This window comes from Felis catus, chromosome B1 (genome assembly GCF_018350175.1).
Source record: "Felis catus isolate Fca126 chromosome B1, F.catus_Fca126_mat1.0, whole genome shotgun sequence".
Classification (NCBI taxonomy): domain Eukaryota; kingdom Metazoa; phylum Chordata; class Mammalia; order Carnivora; family Felidae; genus Felis; species Felis catus.
Window position 1 is genome coordinate 138,448,333 of NC_058371.1, and position 15,583 is coordinate 138,463,915.

Here is a 15,583-nt window from a genome sequence, read left to right on the forward strand (position 1 = left end):
GAGTCCCATTAATGTTGTTGAATGTTTCGAAAGCACTTGTTATAATGTTCTTTGTAATGGTAGCCTTGTGGTAGGTACAGGTGCTACTGAAGATGCATAAAACATAGCAAAGGAAGGCAGAAGCACAGGAGACATTTTAAAAACCAGCATGTGAAACATCCAAGAAATGGAAATTTACATGCAAAAATTTAGCTGAGCATTTAAGGGAAATGAGCACTGAGGGAGGTGCTGAAGAATGCATAAGCAGGGCGCCTCTACCAGAACTCTGCCCAGAAAATATAGAAACTGGACTATTTGTGGGTACATTTGCCCCTGTGACTCTATGCCTGCAAGTTTTAGAGGGAGAGGATTTTCATATACTGGAGCTGGTCTAGGTCTGTGATAATAACCCAAAAGGAAGTAGGAAAACTTAGCAGTATGCACAGTTTACTTAAGTTCACCAAAATTGTTTTAGAATGTGGAAAAAGGGAGGAAGTCTGGGTAAGCCTAAGTGAGTCAACATTTAATGGCCCTCCACCCAGTTCTCCTCCCTTCCCAAGGCCACCTCACCTCTGCATCTGTGCGCTTGACCCTTGCAAGGAAGCAACTTCAGCGGGGATGGGCGGGGTGAACCCAATTCCCTGTTGGTTGGCCTCAACCATCAGGTCAGGCAGCCAGAGAAAACAGGGGCCAGAGCAACACTGATGACCTATAGCATGTCCTTTTTCCGGAACTTTCTCCTTCCTGGGTTCCCACTGAATGTTTGCAATGTCCCAGTTCCCTCAACATCCTAGGTCCCAGAAACAGCTGATGACTTTTGTGAGGAGCAACTAAAGTGCTGCGTTGGCAGTTCTTTAAAAGCACTCCCAATCATATTTACTCCAGATAAATAATGTGACTAGGTAAGGCTAGATGGAGGCATGGCAATCTTTAAATTAGGTTCTGGTTCCATCTCAAAACAGAACACATTGTTCCTAGCCCCGAGGTGTTGGGGAGGAGGGGTGGGGAGCTGATGGACAACAATGTCCATCAGATTTCTGAGGGAGGACTCATTCTTTCCTTCAGGGTTATTAGATTCATTTGAGCTGCCCAGCGATGCACCCTTAAGTAGATGCCATCTGGACTGATCCCACTGTTCAATCAACTAGCTGAGTCTAACAGGTGATCCTTATGTCCTTTAAAATCCTAGATTATTTCTGTCCTTTAGCACCAGGAATTGCTCTTACATTTCAGGCGCCAGGATAAACACTGAAGGTTGTAATTACAGTTCAAGTCCTTAACCACTTCTTCCCTCTCCCTTTAGGAATTCAGTCATAGAACAAAAACACCAGGTACCTTTCCTGTGGGGATCTCTGAGCAGTTCTGTAGCTTCTCAGGGGTGCTCTGAAGTTATTACGAAAAGAAGATGAGGGCAGTAATTGCTCTCTTTTTGCAGGGAGCTGCCTGAGGCTTCAACAACTTTTCTCTAATTCTCTGTAATTCCACTTGGTCCAAGTCCATTCTCAGCACCCTCGTCCCCCACATTTAGCAAATGGGGAGTTCAATGCAGAGCAGCAGTTAGCACCAGCCACCCCGCCGCTCAATCCCCCGAACAACAACAGCAAAACCTTCTGTGGAAATCCTGAAATGAGGAAAAGATACAGAAAAAGGGAGACACTGGCTAATAATAACTGTATGCCCATCACTACTTTGTGTTGCATATGAACCCATGATTTCAGAAATGCCCTTGTAGGTATGGCCGAAAATCATCACATATTTCCCCACCAAACCAGTAATTTCTAGGTAAGAAATCTATGTTTTGCAACTACTGGGTTGTTTTAGTCTTAACTATACGCAGTGCAAACATATCAAGGGAATCTTTAGTCTAAAGAAAATCAGGCTGCAAAACAACCTAAGAAAACTAGTTATATGTTGCCATAGCAACTGGACCAGCCTCAGAGTAAAGGGCAGAGTTCTTCAGATTTATCTACTGTGTCTGCATATTGACTTCCTCAAAACAGAATCATATGTCCTGATCATCAACATTTTCATTAAAAAAAAAAAGTTGTAATCTCAAGTAGATATATTTTGACCTTTTCCCTGGTGCCATGCAGTGTCTTTTTATCTCTGGAAGGTGGGGTTTGGTAATGGGAGCCCTTGGAACTTTCCTCATGGCTTCACTAATATGGTTAGGACCTGAGCCAACAGGGTTTGATAGTAATTAAACTTTGATGGCTGGAATATGACCTGTGAAGTGAGTTGCTAGTCTCCATTTAACTCCTAATGGACAGAAATCCTCACCTCCCTTGGAATCCAACCATAACCCCTGTTCTCAGACCCGGGGAAGAAGGCAGATGTTTGAATGACTTCTCCTAAGGGTAAACTACAGGGCTTCTTCCCCAGAAATTACGCCTCACCTTTCCAGGTCACAGACATCTCCACAATTAGTCTCAAAATACCCTGCATGATGTGTGTCGATAATGCAAACCACATTCACAGGCAGGGCCACCCTGGAACAAGTAATTTGCCCAGGGTAAGATAATTAGTAACAGCAGGGGTAGAGATTCCAGAGGGCCAAACTCTATCCTTTGCTAAGACCACTGAAAAATCTTCTTTTTACTCAAGAAACATGGCCAATTAATGGACAGCAGGAGGTAGGGATGGATCAATACTTGTTAATTAATTTTTAAAGGTCATTTTTATTTTATGGGGTTATTGGTACCTACAGTTAAGTGTTTTTCTTCAGTAACAATCCTCTTGGTGTCTCCTCTAAAAAGACTGCAAAGAGAGTGAAAAATGTGTGTTAGGGCCATGAGAACTGGGAGCTGGAGAGAGCCGGATCTGGAGGGTCTTTGGAAATTAGTGACTACATAGAGAAAAAGATTCAGCTGGCAAAAAGAAAGATTTCTCTAACAGAAAGCACCTACAGTATATCTTAGTCAGTTCCTGCAGCTATGACAAAATGCCATAGACTTGGTGTCTTATAAACAACAGAAACTTCTGTCTCACAGTTCTAGAGGCTAAAGCCTGAGGTCAGGGCTCCAGCACTGTTGGCTGAGGGCCCCTTTCTAGGTTATAGACTTCTCATTGTATCTTCACACAACAAGGAAGCTCTCTTGTGTCTCTTTTAATTAATTAATCAGACCTTAATCCCATTTATGAGGATTCTGTTTTCATGATCCAGTCAGTTCCCAAAGGCCCCATCACCTAACACCATCACCTTAGAGATTAGGATTTCAACATACAGATTTTTGCAGGGACACAAATGTTTAGACCACAGCAATGTATAAGACCAGTGCTACACTGTGAAGGATACAAAGATAACTAAGACATGAGTTCTTGTCCTCAGTAGCTCACATTCCCAGCAGAAAGTGACAAGTACTCTAATGATAGTACATGGACTTTGTGGTAGGGAGAGATTTACTCTGACTCTAGTCAGAAGTAGAGGAAAATACAATCTACAGATTTAATGTAATCTCTATCAAAATACCAACAGCATTTTTCACAGAACTAGAACAAATAATCCTAAATTTGTATGGATTCACAAGAGATCCTGAATAACCAAAGCAATCTTGAAAAAGAAAAAGCTAGAGGCGTCACAATTCTGGACTTAAGTTATATTACAAAGCTGTAGTCATCAAAACAGTATGCTACTGGCACAAAAATGATGAATAGATGAATAGAACAAAATAGAGAGCCCAGAAATAAACCTACGATTATATGGTCAATTAATCTTTGACAGAGGAGGCAAGAGCATGAAATGGGAAAGAGACAGTGTCTTCAACAAATGGTGTTGGGAAAATTGGACAGCTCCATGCAAAAGAACGAAACTGCACCACTTTCTTATACCGCACACAAGAGTAAACTCAAGTTTACTAAGTGTGAGACCTGAAACCGTAACAATCCTAGGAGAGAGCGCAGACAGTCACTGCTTTGACAGTGGCCACAGCAACTTTTTCTGGATATGTCTCCTGTGGCAAGGGAGACAAAAGAAAAATAAACTTTTGGGACTACATCCAAATAAAAAGCTGCACAGCAAAGGAAATCATCAACAAAATTAAAAGACAACCTACTGAATGGGAGAAGATATTTGCAAATGACATATCTGTTTAGTATCCAAAATATGTAAAGAACTTATAAAACTCAACACCAAAAAAAATCCCCAAATAATCTGATTAAAAAATGGGCAGAAGACACGAATACACACTTTTTCAAAGGAGACATCCAGATGGCCAACAGACTCATGAAAAGATGCTCATCATCAGTCATCATCCGGGAAATGCAAATCAAAAGCACAATGAGCTGTCACCTCACACCTGTCACTATGGCTAAAATCAAAACACAAGAAACAGCAAGTGTGGGTGAAGATGTGGAGAAAAAGGAACCCTCATGCACTGTCGCTGGGGAATGCAAACCAGTACAACCATCCTGAAAAACAGTACTGAAGTTCCTCAAAAAATAAAAAATAGAGTTACCATATGATACAGTAATTGCACTACTGGATAGTAACCCAAAGAAAATGAAAACACTAACTTGAAAAGCTATAGTGCCTCTATGTTTATTGCAGCATTATTTACAATAGCCAAGGTATGAGAGTAACCCATGTATCCATCAATAGATGAATAAAGTTGTGTATATACATAGATACGCACACACAAAGACATACATAATGGAATATTACTCAGCCATAAAGAAGAAAGCAATCTTACCATATACAGTGGCATGGATGGATCTAGAAGGTATAATGCTAAATGAAATAAGTGAGAAAGACAAATACAATATGATTTAACTAATATGTGGAATTTAAGAATTAAAACAAATGAACAAGGAAAAAAAAGAGACAACCAAAGAACAGACTCTTAACTCTAGAGAACACTGATGGTTATCAGATGGGGGGTGAGTTGGGGGACGGGTGAAACAAGTGAAAGGGATTAAGAGTACACTTATTGTGATGAGCAGTGAGTAATGTATAAAATTGTTGAATCGCTATATTGCACACTTGAAACTAATAGAACATTATGTTAACTATGCTGGAATTAAAATTTAAAATAAAGAAAAGAAGTAGAGAAAAATAGCAAAATGTTTCTTAGGGAATCTGAGCTGGGCTTAATAGGACAGGTAGGAAATCATAGGCAGATACTAAGGAAAGGATATTTTAGGAACCGGGAACAACATTAACAAAGGCATAGAATGGAAGGAAACACATTGAGTAATGTGGCTTGAGTTTTAGGTTAAATTGTGGGACAGAATTACAACTGAGGCAGAAAAAGTCAAAACAAAAAGAAAAAGGAAAACAACAACAAAAAACAACCCCCCCACACCCCCGCCACAAAAGTCACTATTTGGAGTATTCTGAAAAGCAGCTAGAGAACTTTGGATAGTATCCCACATAGAATTAAAGATTTGAAGACTGACATTGACTTGTGGCCAGTGTTTTTGTGCAATGAGCTATTAGTAAAGTTATTTTTGTTTTAAAAAGATTCACATAGTCTGATTTATGTTCTAGGAAGATACCTTAACAGATTAGGCTGAAGTATTTTGCATCTAAGTCAATATGTGTGCATGAATTCCTTCAAAATGTCTTAAACGGTTTTGTAATATGTCCTTGTACAAGGTTAACTGAGTTTGCACAGACTGCATATTGAAGATGCCCGTGCAAAACTGCTGACTTAGGTACTTCAAGTGACAACCCTTAGGTTTATGTGCTTGAGGCACTATTGTGAGCAACTGGAAAATGGTTCTGTGCAGCAGAAAAGTCAGCCAAGTCTGAAATCTCTCTGTGTCTCTCTCTCTCTCTTTCTCTCTTCACGTGTTTCATTTCTTGCAGGAACAGCAATGGAAGCTTTCGATGTACAGCAGCGGCATAACTCCAGTCTGCTTTACGAGTCCTCTGATTGAGAAGCCAATTGGCAAAGTAAGAATGAATCCATTTCTTACTCAACAGTATGATCTGAGTGTGTTGGCTGTTATGCCTTTTGTCTTGAGCTATTTGGGTGAAATAATCAAACTGATCTCATAAAAGTGGTTGATAAAAATCCAAATTTTGACCGGTCTGGTTGGCCCTAGTGTACCCTTGCCCTTAGCAAAATGTTAAACTGAGAGATGTTAATCTGAGGTGCCTGTGTTCAGCTTCTACCCCCACTCCCATCCTGCTGATGTCCTCCCTTTCAATGTCCTGCTCTGATCTCTTTAACTTACCTTCCCTGGTCTATCAGAACTTGTTAGAAGGAAAGAGGGTGCTTTTAGTAATTTACATTGTAGGGGAGAGGGGAAAAAAAACAATTTTTTTTCTCTACTCCCTTAGGCTTAGTACCTGGGGTTATGCAAATCAAACTGGAAAAAAAGAGATAAACAAGAGAAAATGTTTATTACTACAAATAAGGAGCCCTTCATAGAAAAGAGGTGAGGGATGGGGCGCCTGGGTGGCTCAGTCGGTTGAGCGTCCGACTTCGGCTCAGGTCACGATGTCGTGGTCCGTGAGTTCGAGCCCCGCGTCGGGCTCTGGGCTGATGGCTCAGAGCCTGGAGCCTGCTTCCATTCTGTGTCTCCCTCTCTCTCTGCCCCTCCCCCGTTCATGCTCTGTCTCTCTCTGTCTCAAAAATAAATAAAACGTTAAAAAAAACATTTTAGAAAAGAAGTGAGGGGCCAAAGAAGCAGTTACATATTCCGGGCTTATACTATTTTAACAAAAAGCAATAAAATGTGGAGAAGTGCAGGAGAAAGGAGAAGGTGGGGGGGGGGGTTGGGCTTCTCAGAATGGTAAATTGTGAGAAGATAAACATATGGAGAAAATTAATGGGTTGATAAGAGTTATTTATTAAGTTTGTTATGTAGACTCAAGTTGGTGCCTTACCCATTGATAAGAATCATCTCTGGTGATAAAGTCATCTTCTTGCTGGTATGGGAGAAGAAGACACATTTAAAAATTTATGTAACCTTTGGGGACGCCTGGGTTGCTCTGTCGGTTGGGTGTCCGACTTCAGCTCTGGTCATGGTCTCACAGTCTGTGAGTTCAAGCCCCGTGTCAGGCTCTATGCTAGCAGCTCAGAGCCTGGAGCCTGCTTTGGATTCTGTGTCTCCCTCTGTCTCTGCCCCTCCCCTGCTCATGTTCTGTCTCTCTCTCCTTCAAAAATAAATAAACAATAAAACATAAACAAAAATAAAAATGTATATAACCTTTAGAAAGGGAGATTTATGCCCTGCTTTTAGACTGAAAGTGATGGGGAACTGTTTCTCAGTTGACTTCAGCTCAAAGTAATTCTTTTGGCAAACTGGATTATCTGGGAGTGGCATATTCTGATCCCCTTCAACATGTTAGTGTTAGGTCCAGCCACGATACTACTTTTAACAACATACCTGTTATTCAAACTCTCTTGCGCAACGAACGACTACTTCTAGAAGAGAAATTACAGGTTTTGCCTGAAGTGCTACTCTTCTGAACCTGAAATCATACCCGTCAATCCCACCAAGAAGTGTAGAGCGTGATGGTTGAGTGTGGGCTCGCTAGAGCCAGCCTGCCTGGGTTCAAATCCCAGCTCTGCTATTCACTTGCTATGTGACTTTGAGCAAAGTCACCTGTAAAAAGGACATCATTACAGTACCTGCCTCATGGGACTGTCACCAGGTTAAATAATTTAATATAAATCCATAACAGCAAGTTTTAATTTATTTTTTATTTTTTTTACGTTTATTTTATTTTGAGAGAGACAGAGAGAGATAGAGAGAGAATCCAAAGCAGACTCCGCACTGTCAATGTGGAACCTGATGCAAGGTTTGAACTCACGAACAGTGAGATCTTGACCTGAGCTGAAACCAAGAGTCAGACACTTAACCGACAGAGCCACCTAGGCGCTATGTAGGTTGTTATTTTTACCTATATTGTTCACTATGTATCCAAGCACTCAACAAATTATGCAAGTGAATGAATGAATAAATGAAAGGCAATACACGTGGTAAGCCTAGAGGAAGCACATCCTCAATTTGTTTATGTCAAGAAATGAAAGCTGGGGAGAGGGGGTGGCGCCCCTGAGTGGCTCAGTCGGTTAGGCATCTGACTCTTGGTTTTGGCTCAGGTCATGATCTCATTCATGGTTTGTGAGTTTGAGCCCCGCATTGGGCTGTGTGCTGACAGTGCAGAGCCTGCTTGGGATTCTCTCTCTCCCTCTCTCTGCTCCTCCCTGGCTCATTCTCTCTGTCTCTCTCCCGAAAATAAATAAAAACACACACAAAAAAAAAAAAAAAAGAAAAAGAAGAAGAAATGGAAGCTGAGGAAGGGGATAGAAGAGAAGCATATGTTGGGGAGAGAAGCCTAAGTCTGGTATATCGAGCACACTTTACCAGAAGGGCCGCAGTATATCTGGGATTCCTGCTGCCTTTCTGTTGTTTGCCCAGTAGAGCATCTTCAGGCCACACACAATCCAGTGCCTGGGATGAAACAGAGCTGCTGTTGACAAAAGTCAAAAACAAACAAAACTTCTTGTAATAGGGCTTTTCTCTCCAACTTATAGGTATCTGTGGGTGGAACCAGAATTTGTCGTACCTTTTTTTTTTGTAGGTACTCAATAAATATTTTATTTATTATTTTTAAAATTTATATCTGAGTTAGAGTTTTTTTGTACTTTTTAAAAGGAAATTAATCGGGGCACCTGGGTGGCTCAGTTGGTTGAGCGTCCAACCTCAGCTCAGGTCATGATCTCATGGTCCTTGAGTTCGAGCCCCGCGTCAGGCTCTGTGCCGACAGCTCAGAGCCTGGAGTCTGCTTCAGATTCTGTGTCTCCCTCTCTCTGACCCTCCCCCCGTTCATGCTCTGTCTCTCTCTGTCTCAAGAATAAATAAACATTAAAAAAAAATTTTAAAGGAAATGAATCCTGGTAATTTTGCCTTGGTGGCAAGTCCCGCCCAATGCAGCAGTCCACAGGGTGTGAAACCCTGGCTGAACAGAAGCCTCTTCCTCATGAAGTTGCAGGCCTGACGTTTTGCAGGCATAGAAGGGAAGCAACCCAAGCTACTTGGAACTGAGTTTCTGTACTTTGTATTCAGTGGGTCTGCACTTCCTCTCTGCTGACTTGAGTTCCTAGTGAGAAGAGTATCACTTGGCACAAAGATTAAACAAGCAAACAAAACCCCTCTCCGCACATCACAAAATGTGTTGGCAACCGCCCCAGCCCTTCACTGCCTTGTCTCTGCTTCATTCCCCTTCAGCCCCACCTATTTTGTTTATATAGGTTCTTTTTTAAAAATTTTTTTTAATTCTTATTTATTTTTGAGAGAGAGAGAGAGAGAGAGCGAGCACAAGCAGGGGAGGGGCAAAGAGAGGGAGACACAATCCAAAGCAGTCTCCAGGCTCTGAGCAGTCAGCGCAGGGTCAGATGCGGGGCCCTAACCCACGAACTGAACCCTGAGATTGGGACCTGAGCTGAAGCTGGACAGACACTTAACCAACTGAACCACCCAGGTGCCCCAACTTTGTTAATATAGGTTCTAAATAGACCAGCAGTTTGTGGGGACAGAAAGAAGACATTTCAAAGGCTAACATCAGATGTCAATAATCCTTGGAGGGCTCTGTTTTGACTAAGTTTCACTTCATCCAGTAGACAGTTTACTCAGTTTACTGAGTTTACTCAGTGTTTTCCTACACCTGATCAGAAACAGTAACAGCACTATAAAAATGGTAGGGAGTGACTTTCTGGAATGCTTTTCAGAGAGCAGAAGGAAATTAAGTGTAGTATGACCATTCTTGGTTTGGTGGTATTTCACTCTGTGATTCTCAGGTCTCTCTCCTCTGGCAGGGCAGAATTAGCAGCCAGGTATCCATACAGTGACACCGGGACTGTCTTGGGTTGAGTGGATTGCTCCAAAGCTCTGGCTTCTGGGATCTATACATTTGCTGTCAAATACTCTAATGAATTCATTTTGCCATCAGCTCTGTTTGCCATCTACCTGAAGGGGGAAAATGATGCCAAAAATGTAAGCAAAGTCAAGCTTTTAATTATAGGGGTCAATGGAAAGCAGCATTGGTGTGAATAATTGAATCTATGGTTACTTGACCCTGAATCCAAACTCTCTTCCTCACATCAAAAAAATGTTCTGTTGGGTGAAAGGCTGCACGCCGGACCCAGTTATGGTGTCCCAAACTGAACCAAGGACTACTGTTCCCTTGCTATGGGGGGTGGAAAGGTGTTATGAAAATCCCAATTGGATAACAGAGAATACCAATCTGAAAAAAGAATATTTTGGGACCGACTCCAGTCTTATAATTAAATGATAACTCTTCATTAATGGTTATGATTAGAGGGTAGATATAAAGGAGGAAAACTTCCAGGAGCAGAGAGGGAAAAACCAAAGAAATCACTCTGGGCAGCAGGAAAGCAAGCCTGGAATGTGTGATTATCCACTCTCAGATCAAGAGGAGTTGCGTGTTTTATTTTGCATAATTGGAGTCAGCGCCTTTTGAACGAAGCATACAAATTTATGTAAATAAGAATGCAAATGTTAAAAATATATGTCTTGGGATTTCCAGGGGATGACCTGGCAGCTTTGTCTTCCTTGCCTTTGCAGCTGCTAAATATCATGTTGTGAAAGCTCAAGATGAACTTATTCTCCCAAATCCCACAATGTTATAACTGGAGGACTTTCTTTGTAATTCATAGGAGATACTCTGGAGAATGAATTAAGACAGACTACTCTTTAATGTATTTGACCGTAAACATGTTGCCCCCAAGAGGTTGCATAGGCTAGCAGTAAATGCAAAAGGGATTTTGGGATTTCAATAAATTAATGGCAGATCCAAAGTGGACTGTTGAAAGGGAATAAGACAATGATGATGGAGACAAAAGCAGGGATTTTGAGAGATAAGTAACATTAGAGGACGACATAAAATTTAACTTAACAGGCTCTCCCACAAAATTCTTATTGGCCCTACTGGCAAGACAAGAGACTGGGCTGAAAGAAGCATTATTTCAGCTCAGCAAGCATTGTGTAGATCATGCCGAGTCAAAACAACCCAGTAAAGTGCCATGACCTTGGCAAATTGCGCAGAATACACAAAACGGATGGAGCTGTCTTTAGATTAGGAGCTGCCCGTGACCATGGCTATGCCAACCTGCCTTTCTCAAAAGGAATTTAGGTGATAGGTAAGCATGTCCCCAGTCAAAAGGAAAGTAACTTTAACTTGATTTGACTAGAAGGAAATGGAGAGAGACACCGCCTTGAAGGATAGCAGTGTTATTAAATGGAAGGGTGGCTAACAAAACAAACAAGGCTCCCTGGGCCTTCTGTATTTCCGGGTGAGCGAAAGGGAGACTGGAGGAGGTAGTTGGAAGTAACTGGATAAACAATAGATAAAAAGAAAGGAACTGGTGAACTCAGAATCAACAAAATGGAGCACCGCTTTATTTCAAAGGTGGGAGGCATCTGTGGGAAGAAAATAAAGAGAGGTGTCCCTTTAACAGATTAATCTTTAGCTCCTTTTAGCACTTGGAGAATATTTCTTATCAAAGGAAAGTTTAGGGTAGCAAACAGGGACATTTTAAGAATAGTCTTATAAGTGACAGCCCACTGAGAATCATTGAACGTTACATCATGATGTGGTAGCTGGATCTGGATAGATAGCACCTATTCTGTGAGAAGCACCTTGGGGTTAATATTCAATATTCAGGGCTCTCAGTGACCCAAGAGAATGGAGAAGCCAACCCACAGGCTTACTGCTGCTTCCAAAAAAAAAAATACCAAAGTCAGGAATAGTAATTAGAAAATAATAATAATGCTGAGCAAAGCAAGCCATTACAACTACTACAGTTTCAGATAAACAAAATTTTAATTCTTTGAGCGTGAGCTGTATGATTGGATCACTATCTCTATACATTTAGCTTCTGGTCTATGGAGCAAAATGCATTAAGTTTTTCTCTTCTAGAGCTTTTTGTGACAAGGTGAGAATGAAACTTTCAAAGTAAGGGGTCAATTTTCTTCTTGTGAGATAATGGAAGTTTTAGTTGGGATATGTCCATTCAGCTAAAGAGCACATTTTCCAACCTCCCTTGCAGCTAGACGTGGCAACATGATGAGATTATTGTCAGTGGGATGTGAGTGGAAGTGATGCATGCAAGTCGTGAGTTATGCCTTTTGTAGGGAAAGGCAGGCCTCGCTTGCTGTCTGGACTACAGATGAGGTAGCAAAAGCAAGAAGAGCCACCTTAGACCAAGAGAGGATGGCAGAAAAATGAAATTTAAGCGTCAGGGTTTCTGACTCCATAGAATTGTTGACTGCTTTTGTCCAGCCTTCTATTGCCTGAGACAGAAATCAACTTGCATCTTGTCTACACCACTACTATTTTGGCCAGTGGTACAGTGGCCAGTGGTATCCTAGTGCACAATTAGACTGGGGGGAAAGTGGCTGTGTGCTCTGTGAGAAGTCACTTAGAATCTAGTGAAAGTAGAAAACAGTAGGCAATATCAATTAAAGAAGTGAAAATGCCTAGTTGCTAAGACCCATCTCCCAAATTGAGCCTGAGTAAGGAAGGCGAGATAAACACATTAAGGTCTGTCTCTGCGAATGAGGTGATGAGCAGAAGTCCGCTTAGCAGAGAACCCTGTCTTTGAATTCTGAACATAATAAACTCAGATATCTATCATACCCTGAATTTCGTAAAAGCTCCCCCTGGAACGAGGCAAACCAGTTTGTGCTGAAAATACTCAAACTCAGGAACAGCAATGGGACCCATTATCTGGTCAAATAACATTTCTATTGATATTCATTGTATGTAGGAGCTGCCATTAGTTTGAAAATATTTATAAATATCTTCATGCATATATTTGACATTGTATTCTATTCTTTCACCATTGGAAGCAGGTTTGGATTCCCTGGAGTAAACATTTTGGGCTCCAGCTTTTGCTATAACCCTGTCACACAGGATTTTAGTCAGCTATTTTCAACTTCTTGTCCTTGTTCATAATGGTTGTTAAAATAGTATTCGATGTGAGTGACCTACTACATCTACAGACAAAGAATTTTACAAAAGTCAGAACCCCTCTACTGTCCTGTACTGGCCCACCTCAGAGATACTGCAGGTTTGATTCCAGACCACCACAATAAAGCAAATATTGCAATAAAGCAAGTCAAGTGAATTTTTTTTTTGCTTCCTAGTGTATGTAAATGTTATGTTTATACTCCACTCTAGTCTTTTAAGTGTGCGGTAGTATTGTGTCTAAAAACAAATACCTACCTTAATTAAAAAATATTTCATTGCTAAAAAATGCTAACCATCGCCTGAATTTTCAATGAGTTTTTTGCTGATGGAGGGTCTTGCCTTGATGTTGATGTCTGCTGACTGATCAGGGGGTAACTGTGGCAATTTCTTAAAATGAGACAACACTGAAGTTTGCCACAGCAATTGACTTTTTTTTTTTTTTTTTAAAAAACAAATGACTTCCCTGGAGCATGAGATGCTCTTCGATAGCAATTTGCCCATAGGAGAGCTTCTTTCACAACTGAAGTCAATCCTCTCAAACCCTGTTGCTGCTTTATCAATGAAGTTTATGTAATATTCTGAATCCTTTGTTGTCATTTTGACAGTCTTCACAGCATCTTCACCAGGAGTAGATTCCATCTCAAGAAACCACTTCCTGTGTTCATCCATAAGAGGCAACTCCTCATGTGTTCAATTTTTGTCATGAGATTCCAGCAATTCATTCACGTCTTTAGGCTCCACTTCTAATTCTGTTGCTATTTCCATCACATCTGCAGTGATTTCCACCAAAGTCTTAAATCTTCAGTTTGTAAAAAACAAACGAGAACAAGATCTACAATATCTGTGAATCACAATAAAGTGGAGCACAATAAAACAGTAGAAAATATCAATTAAAGAGGACTGTCTGCAAATATTAAATAACCAGATTTGAGAATATATCCTTTAAATTTAGATTCTTGAATTCCCACTATTACCCCAGCATACCCTTGGCTGAAATTTGGGTCCACTGGCAGGAGTTCACGTGGGTAACAAATGCAACCTGATGCACAAGGACAAGAAATCTATCCATCCCAGTATTCATAGCAGAAAAAATGGCCCCATTAATAGGTCTGATAAGCTCCAAAGAGTTACAATAAGGTTTAACAAATATGCTTAAACCAATAGCTGTTCAACTTATATTCTCCCATCAGTGTATAAAAATATTCAACGCAAGATCCCCAATCCTACAGAAAATAAATGAAATATGAACAATGAATATCTCTAGAATATATTTTATTAGGTCTACAAAATTCATCGGTTCAGAAGCAGGTAGATGCCTATACACTATAAAAATGGGAAACAACAAACTTGAACAAAAATCATTCTTATTCTGATCTTGCTTTACAGCTTATCTATAAAGGTTGAAATATATGGTACAACATGTACAGCCATATTATGATGTACTTGATGTTTAAATATGAGGTGAATGTTTTATTAACAATACACACACACACACACACACACACACACACACACACACACACACCAGACCCTTGCTACTGGAGACTGTGCCATTATCAAAGGTCATGGAGTCATATTTATATTACAAAACTCCTGTTTATTCTTTTCTTATCTCAGTGTGCTGACACTTTCCCATTAGCACTGCCCTGATGTCTCTCCCAGAACCCAGCTGAAAAATATCAAGCGGAACTTCTGATAGAAAATGCTTAGTAGACTACCTCATCTGTTATTGACAGAAAGAGAAACTTTAATTTGTCCAACCTGGGAATAGGGAAAAAAGATCTAAGACTGCCATAGGATACATATACTCTCTATTCACATAGATCTAAAAAAAAATAATATCACTAAACTCTGAGAAATAACACTGTAGCATTATCAGCAGAATTCATATAGAACTTAGGCAGTTTTGCTTCCTTCCCAATACTGTGGGTTCCCTGGAGAAAGCCAAAGGAAGCCCTTCTTGAAAAATTACAGTGTAAGCATTCTATGCCAACCAAATATCCATGAAGAAATAAACAGATATTGAATGGCTTCCATGTGTGAGGCAATCTGCTATAAACAGTAATCCAGGTCGGTTGGGTATAAGTGATAACAGCAATAATAATTATTGTAATAACCACCATTGTTTGAGGACTCTGCAAAACACTAACCTGAGTTCTTCATATCCAGTCTCCCATTTAATCATTTTACAGATGAAGCCTAGAGAGGATAAAGAACTTGTTCAAGGTCACAGAGCTAATAAATGATAGAGTTGGCATCCAAAACTAGGCATGCCTGACTCAAGAACCCCTGCCTAACCACCTGCTGGAGAGATGGGTTTTTATTTGGACGATCTCTTTTCTGTTCCTAGTTAAAATATAATCAAAGTTTCCCGAGAGCACACAGAAGGATGCCAAAAAAGTATGACCTGGCTTATATTATGGGTCACTCTGGCTACAGCTAACCAACCTTAGATTTTCATTTTCCAAAGGCCCCAGTTAAAAATAGCAACCCTGCACAAGTGGAAATAATGTGTGATCATGCAACGTTAGGTTGTCTCTTTAAAGGCAGTTGCTTTACAAAGAACTTTAAAGGGGGTATGAACTGCAAAGGTATCACCATGAGGTTACTCAGATCAAAATAGTATCCTTCAGAAGCCTTTCCGTATATTTTGGTGTCCCA

The 15,583-nt window shown here is 40.6% G+C and overlaps 1 protein-coding gene across 3 annotated transcripts in view; it reads left to right on the forward strand.

The window, feature by feature from the left end:
• Window positions 1-15,583, forward strand: part of RASGEF1B (RasGEF domain family member 1B) — a 597,383-nt gene that overhangs the window by 429,101 nt on the left and 152,699 nt on the right. For all 3 annotated transcript variants that reach the window (XM_019829321.3, XM_045056171.1, XM_023252996.2), the window contains one exon: window positions 5,786-5,872. In XM_019829321.3, coding sequence (XP_019684880.1) covers window positions 5,786-5,872 — 87 coding nt within the window. The remainder of the gene's footprint in view (window positions 1-5,785; window positions 5,873-15,583) is intronic.